Consider the following 21,414-nt stretch of genomic DNA (forward strand, 5'->3'; position numbering starts at 1 on the left):
AAGTCATCAATGGAAGTGAAGCTCTTTCAGCATCGTGCTTATAACACAAAAAAATGTTTCCAAAGCTTGTCCTCTTAAGGGGAACTGACCCTCCCCTCTCCTTTACAGCCCCTTACCTTGTATTCATTATGAAAGCATTTGACTTTAGGAACAGAGATAGTTCTCATGTGAACGCATACACAAAAGAAAACAAGTACAACACCCATTTCTGTAGAAGAATATATTATTTAGCAGATCAGTTTAAAAGTAAAAAAAAAATCTGTACATCTTTGAAGGTTTTTCTTGTTGTTGCTTTTTGCATCCATGAGCATAAAAATATGCTTGCACAGTGGTTTCAGCTTTGTGCTCCCTTCTTTGCTTGTGCTGAAGTTTTCCGTGATGTCTAGCTGTACCACGCCACAAAGCAAACCTGCAAACTCACTAAGGTTTCTTCTGATTTCTTCTAGTGTAGAAAAAGAAAAAGCCTGCATCCACTATGCTGGGCTTCAGAATGTACTGTGAACACTATAAAATTCAGAGAATAATACAGAGAAATGTGTCATTAGGGCCTACTAGGCAAACAAAAATATATGCCAGAACCCCTGTCAGAATATAAGTACCTGTTAAGCTATGCTGTCATTAGCATACTGCTGTACACATATATATAGTATCTTGACTAAACTTTTTCTTTTGTTTTTGGATGCCAGTGGATCATTTTCCAGAAAAACTCCTTAGCTAAACTCCACTTTGTCTCTACAGACTGCGGTCAGTGTGGTCACCAAAAAGGCAAATCTGCTGAAGATTTGAGCCATGCTGCAACCTGTGCAATGTCCGCAGAGGAAGTCCTGCTGGGGCGGCTGCGGTGGGCATGCCAGAGTGAGGGGAGCTCTTGGTGCCCAGCGGCTGCAGCACCTGTGCAAGCGGGCTGCAGGCTGTAGACAAGGCACCCAGACAGGCAGGCAGGGCATCCATGCCTGCCACCACTCCGTGTACATGGTCCTCTCAGTTGGATTTTGACATGGCCACCACATCTGTTTGGCAAATACAGCATTTCTCAAAACCAGAATAACCTTAGGGCTTATGTTTTGCTCAAAGACTTTTTCGTCTCACTTTTCGGTATTGCTGGTAGTCAAACTTTCACTTTTCTTTTTCTGCAACTGAAATGAAGAGCAAAGCAGGATTAATACCCAGCCTACACAGTGCTGCTTTCCACTGCTGCTGTGAGTCAAATGCTCAACTCTCCACAAGGCATGTGCAACATTTCTTGGGAAATAATAGGCAGCAGCCTGGTATATCACAGACACTGTTTCATCCAAACAGCTCTGGATGTATGTCCTGAGTAAACAGAACTTAGTCTTCCTTATCGTCTGCCGTGCTAGGCTCTCAGATTATTAACTGACTCCTCTTGTTTCACGATAATTCTGAATTCAGGCAGCTCCTATTTTCCTAAGACCTCTTGTGCCAATACACTGTAATTAAAGCTCCATCAGTTTGTCTAAAATTTCTGTTTTGACAGCTTCTGTAAACCAGAAGTTAAATCTCGCCTTAACTTGAAAGATGAAGAGGACTCAGAAAGTTTGGCAGTCATATTTGTGTTCTTCTTCCCTCCTTTGAGAAATGTTCCTCTCTCAACTGAAGAATGCCTAAAAGACTTTCTTCTCCTTTGTAACTTAGTGCCCTCAAAGCATGTGCTCTTTGATTAACCAGCCTTAGTATTTGTGCTGCTGAGGGGCTTTTCCTCCAAAGCACTTGGGAGGAGGTGGTTGTTACACCAGAAAGCAACTATTCCACTCATCCAGCCAAGGATGATCAAGTGAATGAACCTTCATTTCCTACATATCAAACAATATGAGCAGAACTAGTGCTCCAGGGCACTTCCCAATTTATTTTAATGACAGAGTGACTGATATATCCTATCTACATGATAAATCTGTTCATGTCAGAAAAACCCTACACTGTGATGCCATTTAGGTGGGTTTTGTCATCTGCCTCGGCATGGAAAAGAAGCACTTGAAGAAGTGTGCAAGGAAGGCGTGCAGGCCCAATGTCACAGGCTGCAGGGTGCTGCAGAAGCCGGGCCAGCGTGTCGGCTGCTGCACTGCAGGCACAGGGCACTTGCTCACAGGGCCTGGCCTTGGTCTCTGCCCCGCCAGGCTCCTGAGGCAATTCAGACATGGTCAGAGACAGCAAAAGCGGTTACATGTATATCCTACTTCCCCTAAGCCTTGCATGTCAAAATGAGAGACACTGTAAATGGAGGTCCTCACTCAGCCTGGGCCAGAAAATGGCTTCATTGATTGTGTGTTTAATCCTACTGCGTGCTGTGTATGAAAGAGTAATTCCTCAGAAATTTTCAAGCAGATCCTTGATGATAGACACTTGAGTGGAAGTTTCTTCCCAGAAAATAAACTTATGCATTGGTGGTGCAATGCCTTGAACTGCCCAACCCCAGGACATTTTGCTGCAATCTAGCCATCTAGCCCAGGCTAACTCCTTCCCGTGGGAAGGCAGCTCCATTCAGGAAAAGGTGTTTGCTAACGTGCTCCCCTCAGGCACTTATCTCTGGGTTTTGTGTCGAGGTCCCTCTCCTGCAAGCAGCTCCCTCCCCACAGCTGTACTTGTGTGGTGCCTGGTGGACTCTGCAAGGGCATGCTCTTGTGCACACTTACTGCTTGTGGTTACATGCCTCTCTCCAGCCAGGTATAATGATTGTGTTTCTCGTGATGATGGTTATGCCATAAGCATTCCTACTGTTTTGGAATTAAGCTGCTATTAAATGATAATGTTTGACTTATTCAATCATAATGTTTGCTTTATCAAAGAGATATTTAGAGCTTACCTCTTTCATAGCATCATCTATCTGTTTTAATTCCTCATAGTGGTCCCTGGATTCCCAAAGGGGCTGGAGCATCACCTCCTCCACTTCTGGGAATAGCTAGGTGAAAACAACAGAGAGAATATCAACATTTCCTTTTGTATTCATTAACTTGTACATGCTAGAAATGGGGTGAAAGGCAGGGTGTGAACTGTACATCCTCATTTCCCAGGCTAACTAAATGCCTGTCGGAGCAAACGCTGAAGCTCTGCATGCCCCCGCTTCTGCTTCTGGCCTTGGGTGACTTACCTTTGTTACTGTTTCAAACATGGGGATGAGAACGAACTTCAGGAAGCCGATCTGTGCCGTCGGCTTGGTCACTTTATCACGGTCCATGAATGGTGCCACTGGAAGCCCCTCAGATTTTTCTCGGTCGCTCTGGAACAAATTCAGAGTTAACAAATATTAATCCTGGCTAGAAGTCTGTGAGGAGAGTAATGTACCAAGCAGATCGCTAGCTAAAGAGCAGTAGCCTTCAGATACAGATCTCAGTATAGTGTCTGAAGATAGCACAGAATAGCAATATGCTTCCCTCGGGCCAATGTATCCTGCTTTGTTGAGAGCAAACATCTGAATAAAGTGAACTCTGTTCAGTTACCTGTGCATAGCACTGGCATGAAAGCGTTCACCTCCAGGCTTACAGGGCAATGAGGCCACCTAATTCCCTTTGCAAACCCATGGGACTTGTGAGGTAAAATATTTCAGAGCATTCAGAAAGGTGGTAATGACTCTTGCTGCTCTGGAAGAGAAGGAATAGGTCTTTGATTTCCTCATCATTCTCCAGAGGGTGATTATTTTCAGGTATTCAACCAGAAATTACATCTCCTTCTTTACTAATGATTAAAACTTGTTCTGGCTAGCCAGGTCAATGGAGAATAGTTCCATTGACTGCAAAGACCTACTTGACCACATAACTCACTGTTTCCATGTGGGTTCATGTGCAAGGAGGTCACAGACTGTGTGTGCAAAAAAGATATCCTGTAGCAGACTTTCTCTCTCAATTATTGGGTCTTTCAGCACATAGTGCCTTTGCTGGATGGCCAAAACAGTAAGGCACATAGATGATACTGTAATTTTGAATAAAAAGCTGGAGATGCAGTGAGCTAGAAGTGTTTCTGACACATCATCCGAGATGTCTGTCTCTTGTGAGAAGCCATCCTTGGCATGCACCCTATCAAAGTATAGACAAAACACACAAGAAAGCTCTGGCATCTCCTCCTTGGAGCACTGCAGCTGTGTGTAGGTTAAGATCGCGCTGCTGCAGCACGTACACACTGCTCAGCAGCCCGTGTGCCAGAGGCAGCTGAAGGCTGCTCTTCCAGGGATCCTTTTTTAAGCAATCAGAAACTGTGTTTAGCTGGGAATCCAGTGAGGAGCAATGGTTTGTGGAGCTTAAAGTCTGACTGTGCACACCTCAGCAAGTCTTCTGTTTTCTCTTTAGGGGAATGTTCACATGCAGTGAAAACTATCTAGACTAGTTCCCATGTGATATTTGATATAATTTACTTGACAACTTTCTCTTGCCAGTACTCTTGCCCTTTTGGCCCCCAAAGCATTTACACATCAAAAGAACTTGCAAGGCAGCCACTTTACAGAGAACAAGCTTCAGTCTGCTAGCATTAGGATTTCTAGGTTGCTATTGTCTTTCATCTGCAAATTGCAGTCAATTGCATTCACCTGCTTTCTGAACAGCTTCTCTTGCTGATATCCTTCTCTGACTTTCTGTAAAAGAATCCTTTCCATCCTAGAGCTAGACTGGGCTGTCAGACAGCAGAGCACCTGTAGCTGAGGTGGGATTCAGGAAGAGCAGCAATTTGTGCAATTGCATCTCTCCCTCATTCTTACCTGCATAAAATATTCCTCTAGTAAGCAATCTACCCAGGGCTCTGCTACTTCCATTGGGCGGACTTCGTTGGAGATGTCACAGCATTTTATCAGTACCATCTTCAGCTGAAAGAGGACAATACTTTAACACTGCAGTCTTAATGCCAGCCCTTTTTCCCCTATCCAGAACCTGTGTCTTTACAATGCAGTGGGAGGCAATGTTTTCAAACAGAAAAGACAGTTTTAGGATTAAATGATCTGAATTCTTTTCCACTCTCCCAGTTACTCTGTCTAAATCCCTTATCCCCTTTCTGCCTTGGTTTCCCTGTCTGTAGCGCTGGGATGTGTCACAGTGGGATGTGCGCTTATCTGCTGCATGAAGAGATTCAGCCACAAATGACCATGAAGTTGTTTGTGGAGCACTCAGAGGCAGCTGGGGAAAGAATTCCCTGGATGTCAAAGATGACTGGATTGGGAAGTAGAGGATACTAGGGTTTGTACTCCTGTGGATACTTTTTGCCCCACAGTAAGGGACAATAAGAGTTTGTGACCTGACAGACTAAATATATTTTTTTCTTGATGGGACTCCAAGATTTTTAAAGCTGGAATAATCTATTTTATATAGAGCACTTCCAAATTGTAATTCTTTTTGGTGGGGCAGAGGACGTAAGAAGGATTCTTTTCTGATAATTTATATTGAATCTTGGTTTTTAAACAAACAAATGGTAATCTACAAGCTTTCACACTATGCAGAGAAAAATAATAATCCACAAAGCCTCCTTACACAGGTCATGTGTTCTTCATTTGAGTAATCAAAATTTTCCATTTTTTCTTTGAAAGAGTCCAGTATTTCTGCATGTCTCGCCATGTCTGTAGCCAGGATTAACGTAATTATCCCCTAGCAAAGAAAATATGTTCACATATTAACTTGACATTCTTTACAAAGTCTTCTATTGCAGAGCAAAGTAGAGTCTTTCTTACACACAAAAAATCTCACATGCATTACATTGTTAATACTGAAAGGGGAAGCTTCTGACTTGAAACTACCAAGCAAACTGGAAGAGGGTTATAAAGAGTTCAAGGTATATGAAGATCATGGCTGGATTGATCTGTAACACTGGTGTGATATTCCAGAGGCACTGAGGTTTTTCCTTTCTGATTGACTAATTGTGGAAAAACAAACTGTACAACAGGATGTTAAAAGCCACACTCTGCCAAGATCCACTTTTGGCTCCTTGGAAAGCACTATAGGTTTTGCTGCTGACTCTTAGTGGCCCTAGGAAGAGACAAAGATCAGTAGATGTGGATGTCCTCTGTGTTTCTCCTCCTTGGATTAAGGTCTTTGAAATACCCAGATGCAGCCAATGTGTTAGGAGTTCTGTATCCTCCTGCTAGGCAGAGTTTATGACGGAAAACATGTGGTTAATTTAAAGTTGAGGGTTTTCATACAGTTCTATCCATTTTGGGTCCATGCCTGCTTCCCATGCACTGGCAGAATCAGTAACTCCAACCAGACCGGTATCTGAGCCCTTTTATTGGTCTGCTTTTTCATTTGGTGTTTAAGGAACGTGCAATGTGGAAACTAAGACCAAATTTTGGCCCTTAGTGCTCTGATGGGAATTGTAGCATTGTTCACTGTCTCAGAGATAACTGTGGTGCCTCCCAGTCCACCAGAGCCTCTTCCAACAGTACAAATGCTCTGCTGTTGTAAATCTTTTCCTATTTTGAAGCCCCTCTTAAAATTAATACAATGTTCTCTTAAAGCAGAGAGCTTCTGCCATGAGAGCTTAATCCTTTCCCAGTCAGAGCTAATTGGCTTCTTCAATAATATAAATATCTACCCCCCAAATGTCATAGGCTTTAATAGTCAGGATGTACTCATTATTTCTCAGCAAGACATTCCAGGGAGTGTTGCTGTGGAAATTTCCCAAGAATCCCTCTTGGATCCTTCCAGTGTGAGGGGCTTTCTCAGTCATACCCACTAGGGAGAATGATTCACTTGCATTGTACAGCAGGGAAGTCTGTGTGTGCTTACATCTTCAGGAACAGTTTGTACGATACAGATGGGACCAGCATTCATACCTGTCTTATCTGTTTGAATTGGTCCTGGTCGACGTTGGAGAAAATGTTGTATTCTGGCTGGGAAATGATCTGGAAAGCCACAGCACAGTGGTGGTTCTCCAGTGGGGAGATGTCATTGTAGCGTACTGCAAGCTCAGTTCGTGCGTTTATCTGATAGCTGATGGGAAGAAAAACAATGAGAACTCCTGCAGACACACACCAGCTGCTCTAAACCATGCTGCTTACTTTTATTTACATTCTTTTCAATACTTATTCAATTAGCTGCAGTTTGGTTTTTGATTGTTAATGCTAAATCAGATTTTTAGGGAAGATAGATATTACTTTAATATCATCTCAGGCACTATTCTGCTATAGGTTTTTTTTTAAATTTTACCAAGTCTCTGCAGCTTAAAGTGACATAGAACAATCACAGAAGTAACTGCCTGGGCTTCATTCAACCCCCACTAATGTCAACGGGGAGATTCTCACTGATCCGAGTCAGAATTGGGTTCTGCCCTTATTTAATGAATGGCCCCAAATAAATTAGATTCTCTCTCTCTTTTTCACCCACACATACATGCACACAAAAGTGTCCATGGGTCAACAATTCTAATTTCCTCACATGATAATAAATAGAATAATATGCACTTCATGATTTATAATTATGAAATAATGTGTAAGTTAAATCACCCTTTGCATTTTAGTGTAATTAGTCCATTTCAGTAAATGGAGCTATAATCATTTATGCCCTCTCTCTCAGCTGTGAAACATTTTACCTTGTTTTCTCAGGAGTGGGGGAAAATGTTGGAATAGAAAGCTGAAAAAACATTTTCCTTACATAGCCAAGGACAGCTGGCAACCCCAACCCAGACCTGAGTTTTCTGCATGAAGCTCTGCCTTGGCCCACGTGTGAGTGAACAGCAGGGCCTTGGGGGAGGGTCATGGCCAGCTCAAGCTGTGAGAAGGAAAACCTGTTCTACCAAAAATGCCAGCTGGTATTACCTTCCCAATAAATTTTAAGGGAAGAGAAAGCAAGAGACAGACTTACGTGTTGTTATAGCCCGGATGGTCCAAATCATGGCATACTGCTGCAGTCATGAGAATCAAGATGTCAATTTGGGAAAATTTCTCCTGTAAAATACAAAACATTAATGTAGTATTACAATTTCTACTTCCCCTATCCCCATAAATGAAAAGAAGTAAAAAAACTACCCACATTTACTTTTTAGAGAAATGCAAATCTGAGCAAAATGAAGTATTTTTCCATAGGTCAATTTGCTTCAGTCAACAAAGAGAATTCTGCCTTCCCTTCCATTAAAAATGACTCAGATGTGCCTTTGTTGCATTAAATAACAGCAGCTCAGAGGGGCCAATTTTCTTGAAACTTGCTATTACTGCAGAGATCATATAAAAGCACTGAGATATTAGTACCGTCTTTTACAAGTCATTTGAGCATCCTGATTAGTTAAGGGAGGGCTGGAAGATAGCTTAGTTGCCATTGCATTCTGCATTAACTAAAGTTATGAAAAGAGTGAGAAAAATTAAGTGTTGTGTTCCCACAGCTTCTGAATAGGATGAACTTCCACTAAAGCAAGTTTTTCTTCATACTTTTACTGGCAAGAAAATAGGCTTAGGCCAGTAACCAAGATGTTTAACTATGGAGAAGAAAGGCATTTTTTAACTGAATAAAATCTGGCTTGTACAGAAATGAAATGGATATATAAACACAGGTTATCCAGTCAACAAAGATAAAAAATGCCTATAGTGTGAACAAAGTACAGGTTGAAGGTAAAGCTTGCACACAGTACGTGCAAGGCATTATTTGCAGTAGTTCACCTAGGTGCAAGCACATATTTGGAGAAAACCTCTTGTGGGAACATTTTGTGTCACAGATGAAGCCCATATCCACAGATCATAATTCAGTAGGCTTTTGGACCTGATTCATGCTATCAGAGTGTCAAAAGAGCTTCATTGTGCAAACTGGGGATATCCAGGAGGTGAAGGTAGCTTCCCAGCAGCCTCAGAAAGCTGTGTAGGTGCTTGGGGTCTGGGATGGGATGGCTGACTGTGCAGCCAGAGGTGGAAATGCAACAGCTCTCCTCCTCTCGCCAGGGACTGAACAAGTGCAGCTACTCTAAAGCTCATCACTTGCTAGCAAGGTGGTGGGCTGTTTTGCAAGAAAAGTGGCATAGGTCTCGTGGTGCTCAGTGGACAAACATGTGCCCCGTGATGGAAATGGAGTGATACTATTGAGGTGGGGGACATACCTGGAGGCTGCAGAGTGAGATCATGCTGTACATCATCTGGGTCACACAGAAGCAGTGCCGGAAATTATGAAAGGGGTTGTTTCTGTAATTGTCATGAATACACAGCTGCAGAGAGAGGGAATGAAGCAGTCAGAGACAGGAGAGGTCTTTCTTTATAAAAACATGATTACTTATGCTTCCCAGCGTCCCTGGAAGCATTGTATATCCCTACAGGAGTCCTACGCAGCTCCATATTATTTTCTGCTAGGGCAGAGTGACAGCACGAGGCCCTCTGACACCCTGCCTTCCTGGGGGAGGGTGAGAGATTACTGCCTTTCAAGAATTTGTCAGCAGGTAAAGCTCATAGCAACTTCTCTCTCATACCAGCTAGCAATGGGTAAACATCCCAGCACAGCCGCAAATGCATCTCAGTCTTGAGATAGGACTCTGCTCTCATCCTGAATTTGTATTTCAAACCATGAGGTGGTTAAGCAGTGACTTTGAGGTGTGTAAAGAACTTAAAGTACATCCCCGTTCCCCTCTCTCACTGAATGCAAATTGCAGCTTTGACGTCTTCAAGGCTGAAATGTAGTTATTTCATTTGCAGATGCTTAGAGCTGGCATTTTGGGATGCGTTGCTTGGGAAAGTGAAGATGCGAATGCACACACACTAGCATACCTGTGTGGATTTCCTACGCTAGGCAGCATGGGAGAGATTTAGCCATAAAGGCACATGGGACTGATTTTTGTGTGTTTTAACTTTCTACAGATCCTGGCTATGTGCCCTCATTACAAAAGCAAGCTAAATCTTGTTTTCCCATGTGTCCTTGCTATTGTCAGCCGGGCTAGCTGAGTGAAGCTGGCACAGCTGGGCTAACACATGCCACAGTCAGTCTTCCAATGCACTGGATAGCCTTTGGTATCCTGTCCCACAAAAAACAGCCAAGCATCAGCAGCACTGCTGGACCCCTGCTGCTGAAGCCTCCGTAGCCTGGACCCTAGAGAGCCCTTATGCACATACTTCAATTATTGATCCTGAATTAATGACATGTTCCCTTCTCCAGCTAAACAGTGAATTTTCTTCAAGTGTCCTCAAGCCCCATCAGGATCAAACCATTCAACCTGGTACCTGACTTCAAGGAAACCTCAAAGCTCTGGATGAGGTCAAGAGAACTGTGGGTTTTCAATGCTTATTCAATATCTGGGGGCATCATTGCGATTGCTGTTCAGATTATTCTGCAGCAAGGACTTTAGAAATATTTTACATTATTTTAAAATGAATAACTAATGGCACAATATGGTTGACAGCCAGGCTCACAAGTGGTGGGCAGTATCTCACAGCCTCCACACGGACACCGTGGTTGCGCTCAGGCACCGTACAACACTGCACAGATGTAATCTATACATCCAGCAGTGGAGCCCAGAGCATCCCAGGGGACTCCTGACTCAGAGCACTGAAAGGCTGGAGAGACTGGGTTGTGTTACTCATCCTTTCCTCCCCTATCTAGAACGTTTCTGTAGCCAGTGGATGTGGGAGCAAGAAAGCAAGCATATGCATGAGGTGGCTTTTTCTCACCCACTTAAGTTCAAACTGGTGCCCATACTGTGCCTGGGAAACTATCATAGTTTGAAGCAGAGTCCTTGGAGCTTTTCTGAATCACCTTTCTTTCTGTGAAACTAGTGTTTAAGAAAGGAAATCTCACCCTGTCTTACCTTTGCAGAAAATACATAATAAACTCCCCTCGTTGTTCAGAACAAGGCTGTCTTAAATGCTAGTGGTAACAAATTGCTTGGAGATACGAGCTAACAGGAAGCTGCCTGCAGTAATGCGTGTGGGTGGCGTGTTGATGTGTGTTGACATATCACCTTATTTCCCATGTTTTCAGTCTGTGAGACAGGAGGAGGAAATTTTCTGGTTTATCTGCTCTGTGCTAGCCTTGATTGCATTGGGTTTCGTCCCACCCCTTCTATTCAGCTGCTTTCTAAGGTCACAATACTGAGTTTTTCATCCACCTTATTTGGGGAGAAATTTCCAAGGTCTCGATCATTTTTTATATCTCCTTGAATGTAGTCATACAATTTTTCTAAATTCCTAGGCATAAATTCTAGGTAAGCCTTATACCTTCTACGGAGACATGGTAACATTGTTCATTTTATCCCTTATTCCAGTCTCTGATCAGCCTAATGCCTTGTTAGCTTCAGCTGGTAGCAGCACACCAAGCAGTGGCAGTCACTGCCCTGTGTACGCTGGTGCCCAGGTGCTTTTTGCTCTTGCTGCACTGTGTGATATAATGAATCCAGTGTTTTGCTTTGTGTTTTCTAGCCACCTTCTGAATTTGTGGAATTTGTTCAGGCCTTCCTGGGAGTCTACGGCAATTGTAAAAAAGTTCCTTCTATTCTGTCCATACTTTTCAGGTAATTAGAAGATATTAGTGAGATATAATTCTTTGCTACAGGAATCATATGAAACATCTGTATAATGAGCTTCACATCATGATGTTTTTAATGTTTCAATCAATTTGTCGGGTAGAGATGTAAGTTTTACTAACCATAATTCTTCAGGGTATCCCTACATCCTTTTTAAACAATGGGTGAAATATTTACTGTTCTACGGTCCTCTAGGAACATGATGGGTTTTTCTGGGAAAGCCAATATATTCTTCAGCTTTTTAGCAAATTCTTTCTTATGGTCTCCCTTGGACCTTATAACCAGTGTTTCTTCTTTAGACGTCTTAGTTTTGGTATGAACTCATCTTTATCATCTCTTGCATCTCTGCAACCTTCTCAACATTAAAGAGCAAGGCGAAGAAAGTTATATAACTTCTCAGCAATTCTTTTTCCTTCCTGCCTTGCTCTTTTACTCCCTGTGATTTAGGACATCTAATGATTATTGCACATACTGGCTTTTTTTGGCCATATCTGAAGACACTCATCTTGTCTCCATTTACAGCAGGTATCAAGAGCATTCAACAGAAATTAACTACTTTCAGTAATAGAAAGCTCAGCAAACAAATGCAAAACAGTTAAAAAAATGTAAGCTGTTACCACAAGAATGCAAACATTTGCTGAAGTACTTAAATTTTACGAATTTTTATAGATTGACTGCTTTCAGTGGGATTACTCATGTGAGTCAAGTTGATTCCATGACTAAATGTTTTGTTTATTGTTTTTGGAATTTGAAAAATTGCAGATATCAGGAATTTGAAATACTTACCAACCACCTCTTTAATGTGATAGGATTGATGTTGAAGTCTTTTACCAACCCAAGATCATGGTACATATGTTCCAAACAACTCAGCATCTGCAGCCAGGAACAGATAGGTTATTGGCTTGGTAAATAGCGCTTTATGATACATTGCAGAGTGAATTTCCCCCTTGCAAACATCGAATAATTGCAGAGCCCTCTTGTTAAGATGAAAGAAAGATGTTCAAAGATTGCATTATTAAAGACAGTGCAAGAGGTGAGACAGAGAGGTTCTCAAAGCTTTTTGAAGTAGACAGATTGCTGTTGACTTCACAGGTTTTGTGCAGGGCTTTGAATCACACCAGCTCTCTTTAGTAATTGTGATTCATGCATACTATAGAGATTCTTTCTCACAAAAAAAGTATTGCCATTTTTCTAATTCAGCTGGGATATGTTCTAATGGTCAATGAAATAGTTTTCCACTCACTCCAGAGGCCCTAGCTGTAGAGAAATGGATCAGGCCCTAGCTGTATAGAAAGTGACAGCAGAAAATAGGAGATCCTTAAAGAAATATTTATTCTAGGTATGTGTCAATATCTTCTTTCTTTATGACTTTTTGTGAGTTCCTAAATCCACTACCTTAACTCAGATTTCTTGTTTAGCAAAAGATCTCCCATTATAACACTACAAAATTGCAGCAGGTTTGTGACCATCCGCTCCCATAAACTGTTAACTATGAATCCCAATAGCTGAAATGCAAACGCAGGCTCCTCTTTTGAGACAACATCTGCTCTGCGGTAGGAAGGGGGATGCACTACCGCTCCCGGTTAATATCTTCTGGGTTTGAAAATATTGAAAAAGAAAGGTATTGATGATCTGGCGTGTCTGGGCAGTTAACAGCTGCCACCAGTCAGAAATGAACAGACTTCAGGAGTTCAGGAGTTTATGTATCTGCATTCCCATTTCTGAAGGCAAAATCTGCAGGGGATGAAATGCAGCCATTGCATTAGCAGATACAGTTCTTAGACTGTAGACTGATCCAGGAGTTTTTAATATGATGAGTGTAATGTCACAAATATGCCTTGGAGACATTTTTAGTTAGGTTTCTGTTATTTAGGCTCTTAAAAACTCTCCAGAAAAATGATTTCATCTAATGAAACTTTATACTTATCCAGGGAATATACATAGTTCACGCAGTAACAGGGGGGCTGGTTTTGAGTCATCCGAACAGGAAGTGACTTTCCTGCAAGATTTGAGGGACAATGTCACGAGCTGAACTGGGCTCAGATCACATGGCCAGCATTTTGCTGTAGACCACCTTGCCTTGTTCCTAGGCCCTGACGTAGATTATATGTTTTGCAATAGTTCCAGAAAAGACTTTCCAAGACAATAAACTTGACCTAGAAGGGCTGAATTACCCTCAGAAATGCTTATCTCCCTCCAGTTTTTGCAAAGAAGGCTTTGGGTGAGTGGCAGGGTGACTTTGCCCAGGGTGACAACGCCCCTGCCCCTGAACACATGAGAATCTCAGTTTTCATTTTTAGCTTTCTTGGTCAACAGCAAAAACTTGAATATTGGACTCTTCTAAGGCTTGAAAGTGAGTGGGCATTTGAGAAAGAGAACACAAGCTTGCTGCATAGCTCTGTTCACTGAGATGCTGCAGAGCACAACATTATTAATTTGCTTACAGAAGACTATGTTTTACAACCTGCCTGCCCCACACTGAGCATGTGGGCAAATGCTCATTACTAAACAAGCATTGACAGAATTGAAATATTCTCTGTAAACATAAACCAGAGCTAAAAGGGCGAGATAAACCCATATGGTGCTCGGCTCACCAGAGTTTGTGCGGTATGTTATTTCTGAGCAGCACCCCTCCTTGCAGGGCATGTCAAACCTCCGCACCCTCTTGTTAGCCTCATTCATGCCACCATATAGTGTTTCCTAGTACTCTGAATGAGTTACTGTGCTAAAATACTATGCCTCAGCACACAAGAATCCGTGGATAATGGTTTTTGTCTCTCCCTATTCTTTCTTAATAGTCAGAACAACAATGAGCCAGCAGTGTTATGGTCCACCTGGCAGGTCGTAATTCTCTCTTGCTGTAAAGACCTGACAGGCATTCAAAAGCTGGGGGCGAGCCATTTTGCCTGAGCTGGAGAGGGAGCAGTAACTGCAGAGCACCAGCCTCAGCTTGGCACGGACCGCACAAGGAAAGCTGTGCCAGCCTGTGTGAATGGGAGATGGACCTAAACCCACCAGAGAGTCCTTCTGTTATTCTATCAGCCAGATGAAATATCCTGAAGGCAATATGCTGTTCCTGTGGGTGCAGTATGGGGTGGTTTTTCTTGTCATGTTGATCTACAGGTGCTGAGCCAGAATGACTCTTCTATGCACAACATCTGATTGAGAAGGTAATTAAGGTGATTGCTACCGGGGCTGCTGCTAGAACTACCTGGTCATTCCCTTGGGAAAAACCTAGTTTAATCCTGCCCTCCCTTACATTTTTCCTAGGTTAGATTGCTGGTATTTGCTGAATCTAATTTCACATTATATTATAAGCTGGCCATTACAGAAACATCCTTCTCCTTCATGTTTCTGCAGAGGTTTACAAATGGGCTTTCCAGAACCTTCTGCATTACAAGTGACAAACAATGAATAATACTAATAGCAATAAGAAAAATAAGAAAATGAAGCAATAAGAAAATACTAATAGGCCATGCGTGCAGCTTTGCAACCTCTTCAGAAAACGTCACAGATAAACCCTTGTCTAAAAGAGTATGAATCAATGCATGCACCTCTGCCTGGCTTCACACAGCAGCACGCAGCTTCATTTATCTGAGCAGTTATTGATGATGTGCTTAAGCATACACTTTGCTAGGGATCGATTTTTTCAAATAAAATGGCATGAGAGAACTCATGTGGCAGTAATGATAGTGCGCTGGTTGTTGTGGGACATTGCTAGCAAGGGGTTAAAGAAAAAACAGAGGGATCAGGTTATGATAATGAGCATAATCTATCTGGCATCTGTAGGGAAAAAGCACTGTAATCTGGTGTGATATGAAAATAAAAAAAATAGAGAGATTAAGGGGCAGAAAGGGGGAAAAACCCTGCAGACCATCTCAAAGGGCTCTTCTGGCCTTGTTGTCTCTCAGGAAACGTGGTAACCCAGCTAACGTGGCATCCTTACCTCGTTGGGCTCCCACAGCCAGACGTCAAAGGTTGGTTTCCGAAGCGCTTCTATGGTCTCCTGGGACAGCATGTACTGCAGACAAAAAGGCAGTCGGTGTAAGTGAGGGTTCCCTGCCCCGGTGTGGGACCTGCCATTGACATGTCCCTGGGATTTCTGGGGTCCCATTCACATGGGGTTTAGCTGTATTTCCCAAGGATAGAGCAACTGATCTCTCCCTCTGCCTGCCCAACCCTCCTCTCCCTCCCCACCACCTGCTTGTGGTCATGTCAGGATGCCCACGCCTGGCGGGCAGCAAGCCCCCAGGCAGCTTGCTGCCTGCCACGGCACCAGCTGGCAGGCCACTGATCAGTGGTGGAGATCCTTATGGAGCAGGGAGGTGGAGGGTTTGGGAGAAAAGGGAGGAGAACAGAGGTGTTATGGACGGGGTTGCTGGTAGATGCAGCAAGGGGATGTAAGGGGTGCAGGGCACAGATTCATCCCCAGCTGCACTGGTTCTGCTGCCTGCAGAGCATCAGCAACATTTGGTGCAGCCAATCATGGCTGGGTGGTGTGAAGTGTCTATGCTTATAGTGTTAAATTAGCCCGTGGGCATGATATATTTACTTTCAGATGATTTATGCTCTCATTTTGAGTATTTTTTCAAGAACACCCACATTTTCAAATTGGTTGTCAGCCTGCAAGATTCAAGTGATGTTTTTATCATTTTATCATTTGAGAAGGCAGTGATTTTTGCATTTGCCTATATAATATACATTTAATATGACATTCTGCAAGAAATCTGTCTATTAGGAGTACAGATTTGTTATTTGATAACAGTGTTGTAATAACATCTTCTTTCAGTGGACTCATCACATCCTAGCACCACTGACGTAGGACAAATCCAGTACTTGACAACTGATAACAAATTTTTCAAATCTCAGACAGAACCCAAACTTCTGAAACCAAAACTCCTATGAGCTTTGGTCTAGGGAGAGCCCAGACTATCAATTTACTCTGCAGTCAGTTAGTACAACTCTTCACTGCACTTGTGGTTAATTCAAGATCCTAATATCATAGCAGTAGATCAAAAGTTGATCTGACATACATACTTATCAAGGGAAAAATAATTTTTAGAACTGATACATTTTGCGAAAACATGTGTTAGTGTCAGGAGCACAAGCCTCCTGGGCAACAGTTAATTAAAAGAAATGTAAGTCTCATGATGTCTGCTTCAGAGACCTAGAGGTCACTTCTGCTAGGCAGAGCAGAATAAACAGCAGAACTTATAATTTGTTGTTCTGTAAGGCTCTGAAGAAAAATATACAAGGATGCATGTCCATATCATACACCTGCATCACATGGGACCACATGAACTTGAGAGCAGCTCAGCCAGCTTTGATGTGTGCAGGCAAATGCCCATGTTAACTATGATTTGCACATGTGTGAGCTGGTGTTTTGTCAAGGTGTGAGCTAGGCATTGTGCAGACATAATCTGGTAGCTTTAAATAATTCCTGTGGGCAAAGACTGCTGGTGCTAGGACCAAAGATCCTGTGTGCTTCATGGTTTCAGCCTCATTCATCACTGTGGATTTGTACTTGCAATTGCCCAGTAGACATTTTTCTTCAAGCATTACTCTTTTCTCTAGCAAATACAGTAACTCATTTTCACAGGGACAATGAATCATTCTGGAGAGAATCCAATGTCGCATTTTGGCTTTGTTTTCCTAGGTGAAGCATCCCCATAAATTACTTTTTAAATTGAAAAATAATCCATTAGGAGAAAACAGGCAGCAGCACTATTTTCAATTAGAGTACAACATTATAGGCTACTTTTGATTGTTTGCTACGAGCATGGAGAATAAACAAACATAACTAGACAAAAGAGCGTTAAATGTTGATGAATTCAAAATGTTCATTAACATTTCAAACACTAATGAGCTTTCAAGTATTAAAGACTACTGAGGATCCAGCTTTAAGTTACTGCAGGCAGAGAGAGCTTTTTCCATTGACTTCCAGGGATTTTGGATCAAGCCCTGGGTTTAGAATAACTAGGCGGTAGATGGCTAGGGAGTCATGCATTGTAAACCAGCACTTGTCAGGAAGGCAAGTGCGTGGTAGGATTCTGGGAAGAGCAAGTATTGGGTGGTACCTTTGGGTAGGATGGTACATCCCGCCGGGGCGTCAGCCTCTTGTTTTCGTCCAAAAAGTTGTACTTGCAGGGACAGTTAGTCCTGAAATGAAATATTCAGCTTTTGACATTGTGGGAACAGAACCCACAGCACAGAAAACGTTTGAAGTACTCTGGTCTCTCAGTAGGCATGGCTTGGAGAATTACCCCACTCCCCAACCTCTCCCTTTCTAATGTGTTGTTGCTGGAATGCTTTAAAAGTGTGATCTTTAGGATTTTCTCCCCTTGTGCAACACCCCATCACTCCTCCATCTATTTGAATTCAAGCAAGGAGCATCTGTTTTCAGGCACGTATCCATGGATACCTAATCACTTCTATTTAAACCAAGTATCTTTCCTTTCAGCGAGCAGCTTGCTGTCCAGTGGCAGGCATAGATGTCCGAGGATGGCAGACCCCTGCCAGGGCCCATGCTGTGTATGGACACTGGCACGCTTGTGCTTATTTACTAGTGTAGGCAACCACTTTGCCCCACAGCTTATTGCAGCCCAGCTCCAGGCCTCGTAAAAGCTTGGGTAAGACAATCCATTTTGATGGCATGACCATCTTGCCTGCTGCCTTTCAGGCAGGGCAACAGCAGTGAGGCACAGGCTCGGCAGACACAGTCTGTTTGGCTCCCTGGTCCTGGAGGAAGGAAGCTGCTGCCAGCAATTACAGGCAATTAACACTTGCCTGGTTATTAACATCAGCACCCACTGCCAGTTACCTACTCTTCCTTCCTCTGCATGTGGAAGAGCCAAGCTGATGCTATCCCATCTGAGCAGAGGACCACGATGGTGGGAGGTGCACACTAGCCTTACAACCTTTGCAGAACATCTAGGTTGCCGCATTGCAGCACAAGAGCAGTTTCTTGCCTTACAGCCACGGGGGACACAATAAAACTGAGAGCTCTGTGATATCACCCATGGCAATTGTCACACTTTAACTCAACACATGTTTCCCAGGTAGTTGGCCACATGGACTTTAATAACTCTCATGTGAGCTTGATCTGCTTGTATTTTGCATTTATCCCTGTAGTCCTAACATTTGGATTATCCTTTCTCATTTTTCAAGCCTCCTGCCAAATGAAGCTAAAAGAAACTCCCCAAAAGAAGCCAACCAAAGTATTCCATTAACTTTATTTGTCTCTTTTAAAATTATTTCACATATTCTGTATTGCATCTCTTTTTAGTGCTTCTCTTCCTGCTGGGGATTGGTCCGGATCTCTTTCCTTTTCTCCTCTTAACATTGATGTCTGCTATAATTTCGGATGGTGTTGTCTGAATCCTGCAAAGTTATGTCATTTTACAGTTCGTGGTGGTCAGCTGTCTTCAACCAGCTGCTTTTTCCTGCCCTTTTTAAGGAGACTCTCATTTGGTGAAAAGCTGTCTTAATTGTTTCTAAAGCTGTTTCCTCAAAACTCCACTATGAGGGGTATTAGTAGGATAAAAATAGTGAGACTGGGGCATTCTTTGCCCTAATTGGAGCTGGCTGCCAGGGTTAGCTGAGGGTCAGCCAGCTATCTCTAATTCCCAACTGTAGTAAGACATTGAAGCCTTCATCCTACCACACTGGGGAACACATCAGAGCCAAGATGCATCAGACCTTTACAAACGTAAAACTGTATCTGCAAATGATCATGATTTTAAATGACACTATAATGTTATTAGCATCTGCCAGTGGTGAGCACAAAAAGCAGACTAGCAAAAAAATCAATTTGAGGGGATGCCAGTGGGGCTGCTTTGCTCTTCTGAAAAGGAGAGGTGCACAATTCACTGTGCGTGATGACTTTATAAACCTCGCTGTTCATTCTTACTCTGTCGTTTGGTAATGTAACAGCAAATGTAAGAATATGTAAACATACAAGAATACAGCTGGGTACACTGTGATATTATTGAAGGAATATACACACTCACACCTACTTATGTACATTAATTAAATTTAGACGTGATCCCAAATTGCAAATGTAACGCATTATCTAGCAAATGACATTGCACAAGGGATGCCAAGTCTAAATAGGAGCAAAACCATTTCCATTAGCCCTGGGATGCCTCTTTCCCCCCACAGCATGGGAGAGAGCTTGCTCAGCCGCTCTGGGGTGAAGCACCCCTAGGTTGGGGTCACCGTGGGCTAGTGGCATGGCTCCTGCGGAGCTGTGGTCGCTCGGGAATAGGGAACAACAGCTCATTCCTCAGCAGCTCCCGACGGGGTGCCTCTTAATGGCCAGCCAACAGAGAACATCTTCTCCTCAGTCCTCTGGAAAAAAGAGGTGACTTGTAGCCACCCCTGGTTATACACTGAACCTAGCCACATCTAGCTGCTGCTTTGAGACCCAAGCCCTTAGAGTACAGATAATCATGGGGAGAATTTTGTGCAAGGAGGAGGAGCTTTTGCGCTGCCAGGAGGAGGAAGATCCAGCTCAAGGCAACCAAGAAGAGCTGTGACAGGTGCTGCCACATCGATGTGGCAAAAAGTGATGCTGAGCAGAGCAAGTTAGGCTCCTGCTTCATCAAAAGCAGCTACGCAGTGTGAGCCCAGAGCAAGCTAACTTGGGTGTCTGTGCCCTGCACTCCCTGCTGCTAAGCACCATACCCATTTTTACCACAGCTTTCCAGCATCACACTCCATGCTCGTCTCTGGCTTTCAGTGGCTGTCATATCTCACTACAAGCCCTCGGTGAAGACTACACCTCAGCTGGAGCTGGCTGCACTGGGCAGACATAGCACTCCCCATTCCTGTTTTTCTTCTTAACAGATTGCTGTTTATGCTACAAAATATAGATTGTAAGGTGACAAGATCTGGGATAGGAATGAGTCATGATGCTGCTGGGACAAGTCTCGTACTTCCTTGTGTATGGCGGCAACTGGGCAAACGTGAAGTTGCCAAAACTTCTTTTTTTGGTTTTAATTCCCTATCTGCCTGTGCATCACTATGCTTGTAAATGCAGCTCTCCCAGCTCCCTACAACAGCTGAGGAAAAGTAAAGGCACATGCACGGGCACACACGTTATTCACATTACACCCAGCACAAATCAGCATATAAGTTTTTGCGTTTGCTGACAATCTGAGCTCTGATTTTTTCTGATGAGATTTCCTCACACGCGAACAAGAAATTACGCAAGTCACAGGGCAAACTGCAATCCATCCTACTGGTATAAATCTGGAGCAGATCTGAGGTTAATAATATTACTTTGCATTTATGCTAGTATGACAGCTGAGTTTGGCCTTAGACTTAATAGGAATGTATTAACACTGTGCCTCCTGACACATCTGGATAGCAAAATTTATAAAAGCGAGTGATTATAAAGCCCAGTTCTTTTAGCAAATCTCCCATTGCCCTCGATAGTAAATAGCTTTGATTAAAGGTCAGAGAATTTGACCCCATATGAAGAAAATGGGAGAGGCTGGCAAGATAGTATAGTTACATTTACTGAGAAAAATCCCCTTCACCCACACTTTAGCAATGCAGTATAGCCCTCTTCAGCAACCTTCCCAGAAGTATTCATAATCTCGCAGTGATGATTTGTTTGTCCTAAAGGGGCATTTCAGTGACACTGGGGGCAGACTTTCCAGCTGAGACCACGTACCGTACAAAATGCAATTTTTTCTGCTGTTGTTTTAATCACAGTGAAGCCAAGCTTCACAATCACAGTGAGCCCTTGAATTAGAAAGTAAATTCCCAATTTCTTGTTGAATTTGAAATGGATGTTTTATAATAGCATGAGATCATAATTAGAAGAACTGCTACATATTTATTTGATATTTTCCCAGAATATATTGGAGCTGATTTGAGTGTTAGCTGGTTCCCAACAGAACGCCATACTATGCAGAAGTTCTTTTCCCATTCCCTCTCTCCCAGTAAATCTGGATGAAGAATTCCCATTCTGTATGGTGAAAAATAACTCTCTGT

The 21,414-nt window shown here is 42.9% G+C and overlaps 1 protein-coding gene across 3 annotated transcripts in view; it reads right to left on the reverse strand.

The window, feature by feature from the left end:
- Positions 1–214: 214 nt before the first annotated feature.
- Positions 215–21,414, reverse strand: part of PDE9A (phosphodiesterase 9A) — a 50,201-nt gene continuing 29,001 nt past the window's right edge. For all 3 annotated transcript variants that reach the window (XM_075033643.1, XM_075033647.1, XM_075033644.1), the window contains 11 exons: positions 17,490–17,571; positions 15,359–15,433; positions 12,199–12,285; positions 9,007–9,111; positions 7,788–7,870; positions 6,761–6,917; positions 5,463–5,576; positions 4,700–4,804; positions 3,104–3,232; positions 2,819–2,914; positions 215–1,136 (listed from right to left, as the gene is read on the reverse strand). In XM_075033643.1, the coding sequence (XP_074889744.1) occupies positions 1,086–1,136; positions 2,819–2,914; positions 3,104–3,232; positions 4,700–4,804; positions 5,463–5,576; positions 6,761–6,917; positions 7,788–7,870; positions 9,007–9,111; positions 12,199–12,285; positions 15,359–15,433; positions 17,490–17,571 (1,084 nt within the window). In that variant the 3' untranslated portion in view covers positions 215–1,085. The remainder of the gene's footprint in view (positions 1,137–2,818; positions 2,915–3,103; positions 3,233–4,699; positions 4,805–5,462; positions 5,577–6,760; positions 6,918–7,787; positions 7,871–9,006; positions 9,112–12,198; positions 12,286–15,358; positions 15,434–17,489; positions 17,572–21,414) is intronic.

This window comes from Buteo buteo, chromosome 8, assembly GCF_964188355.1.
Source record: "Buteo buteo chromosome 8, bButBut1.hap1.1, whole genome shotgun sequence".
Taxonomy (NCBI): Eukaryota; Metazoa; Chordata; class Aves; order Accipitriformes; family Accipitridae; genus Buteo; species Buteo buteo.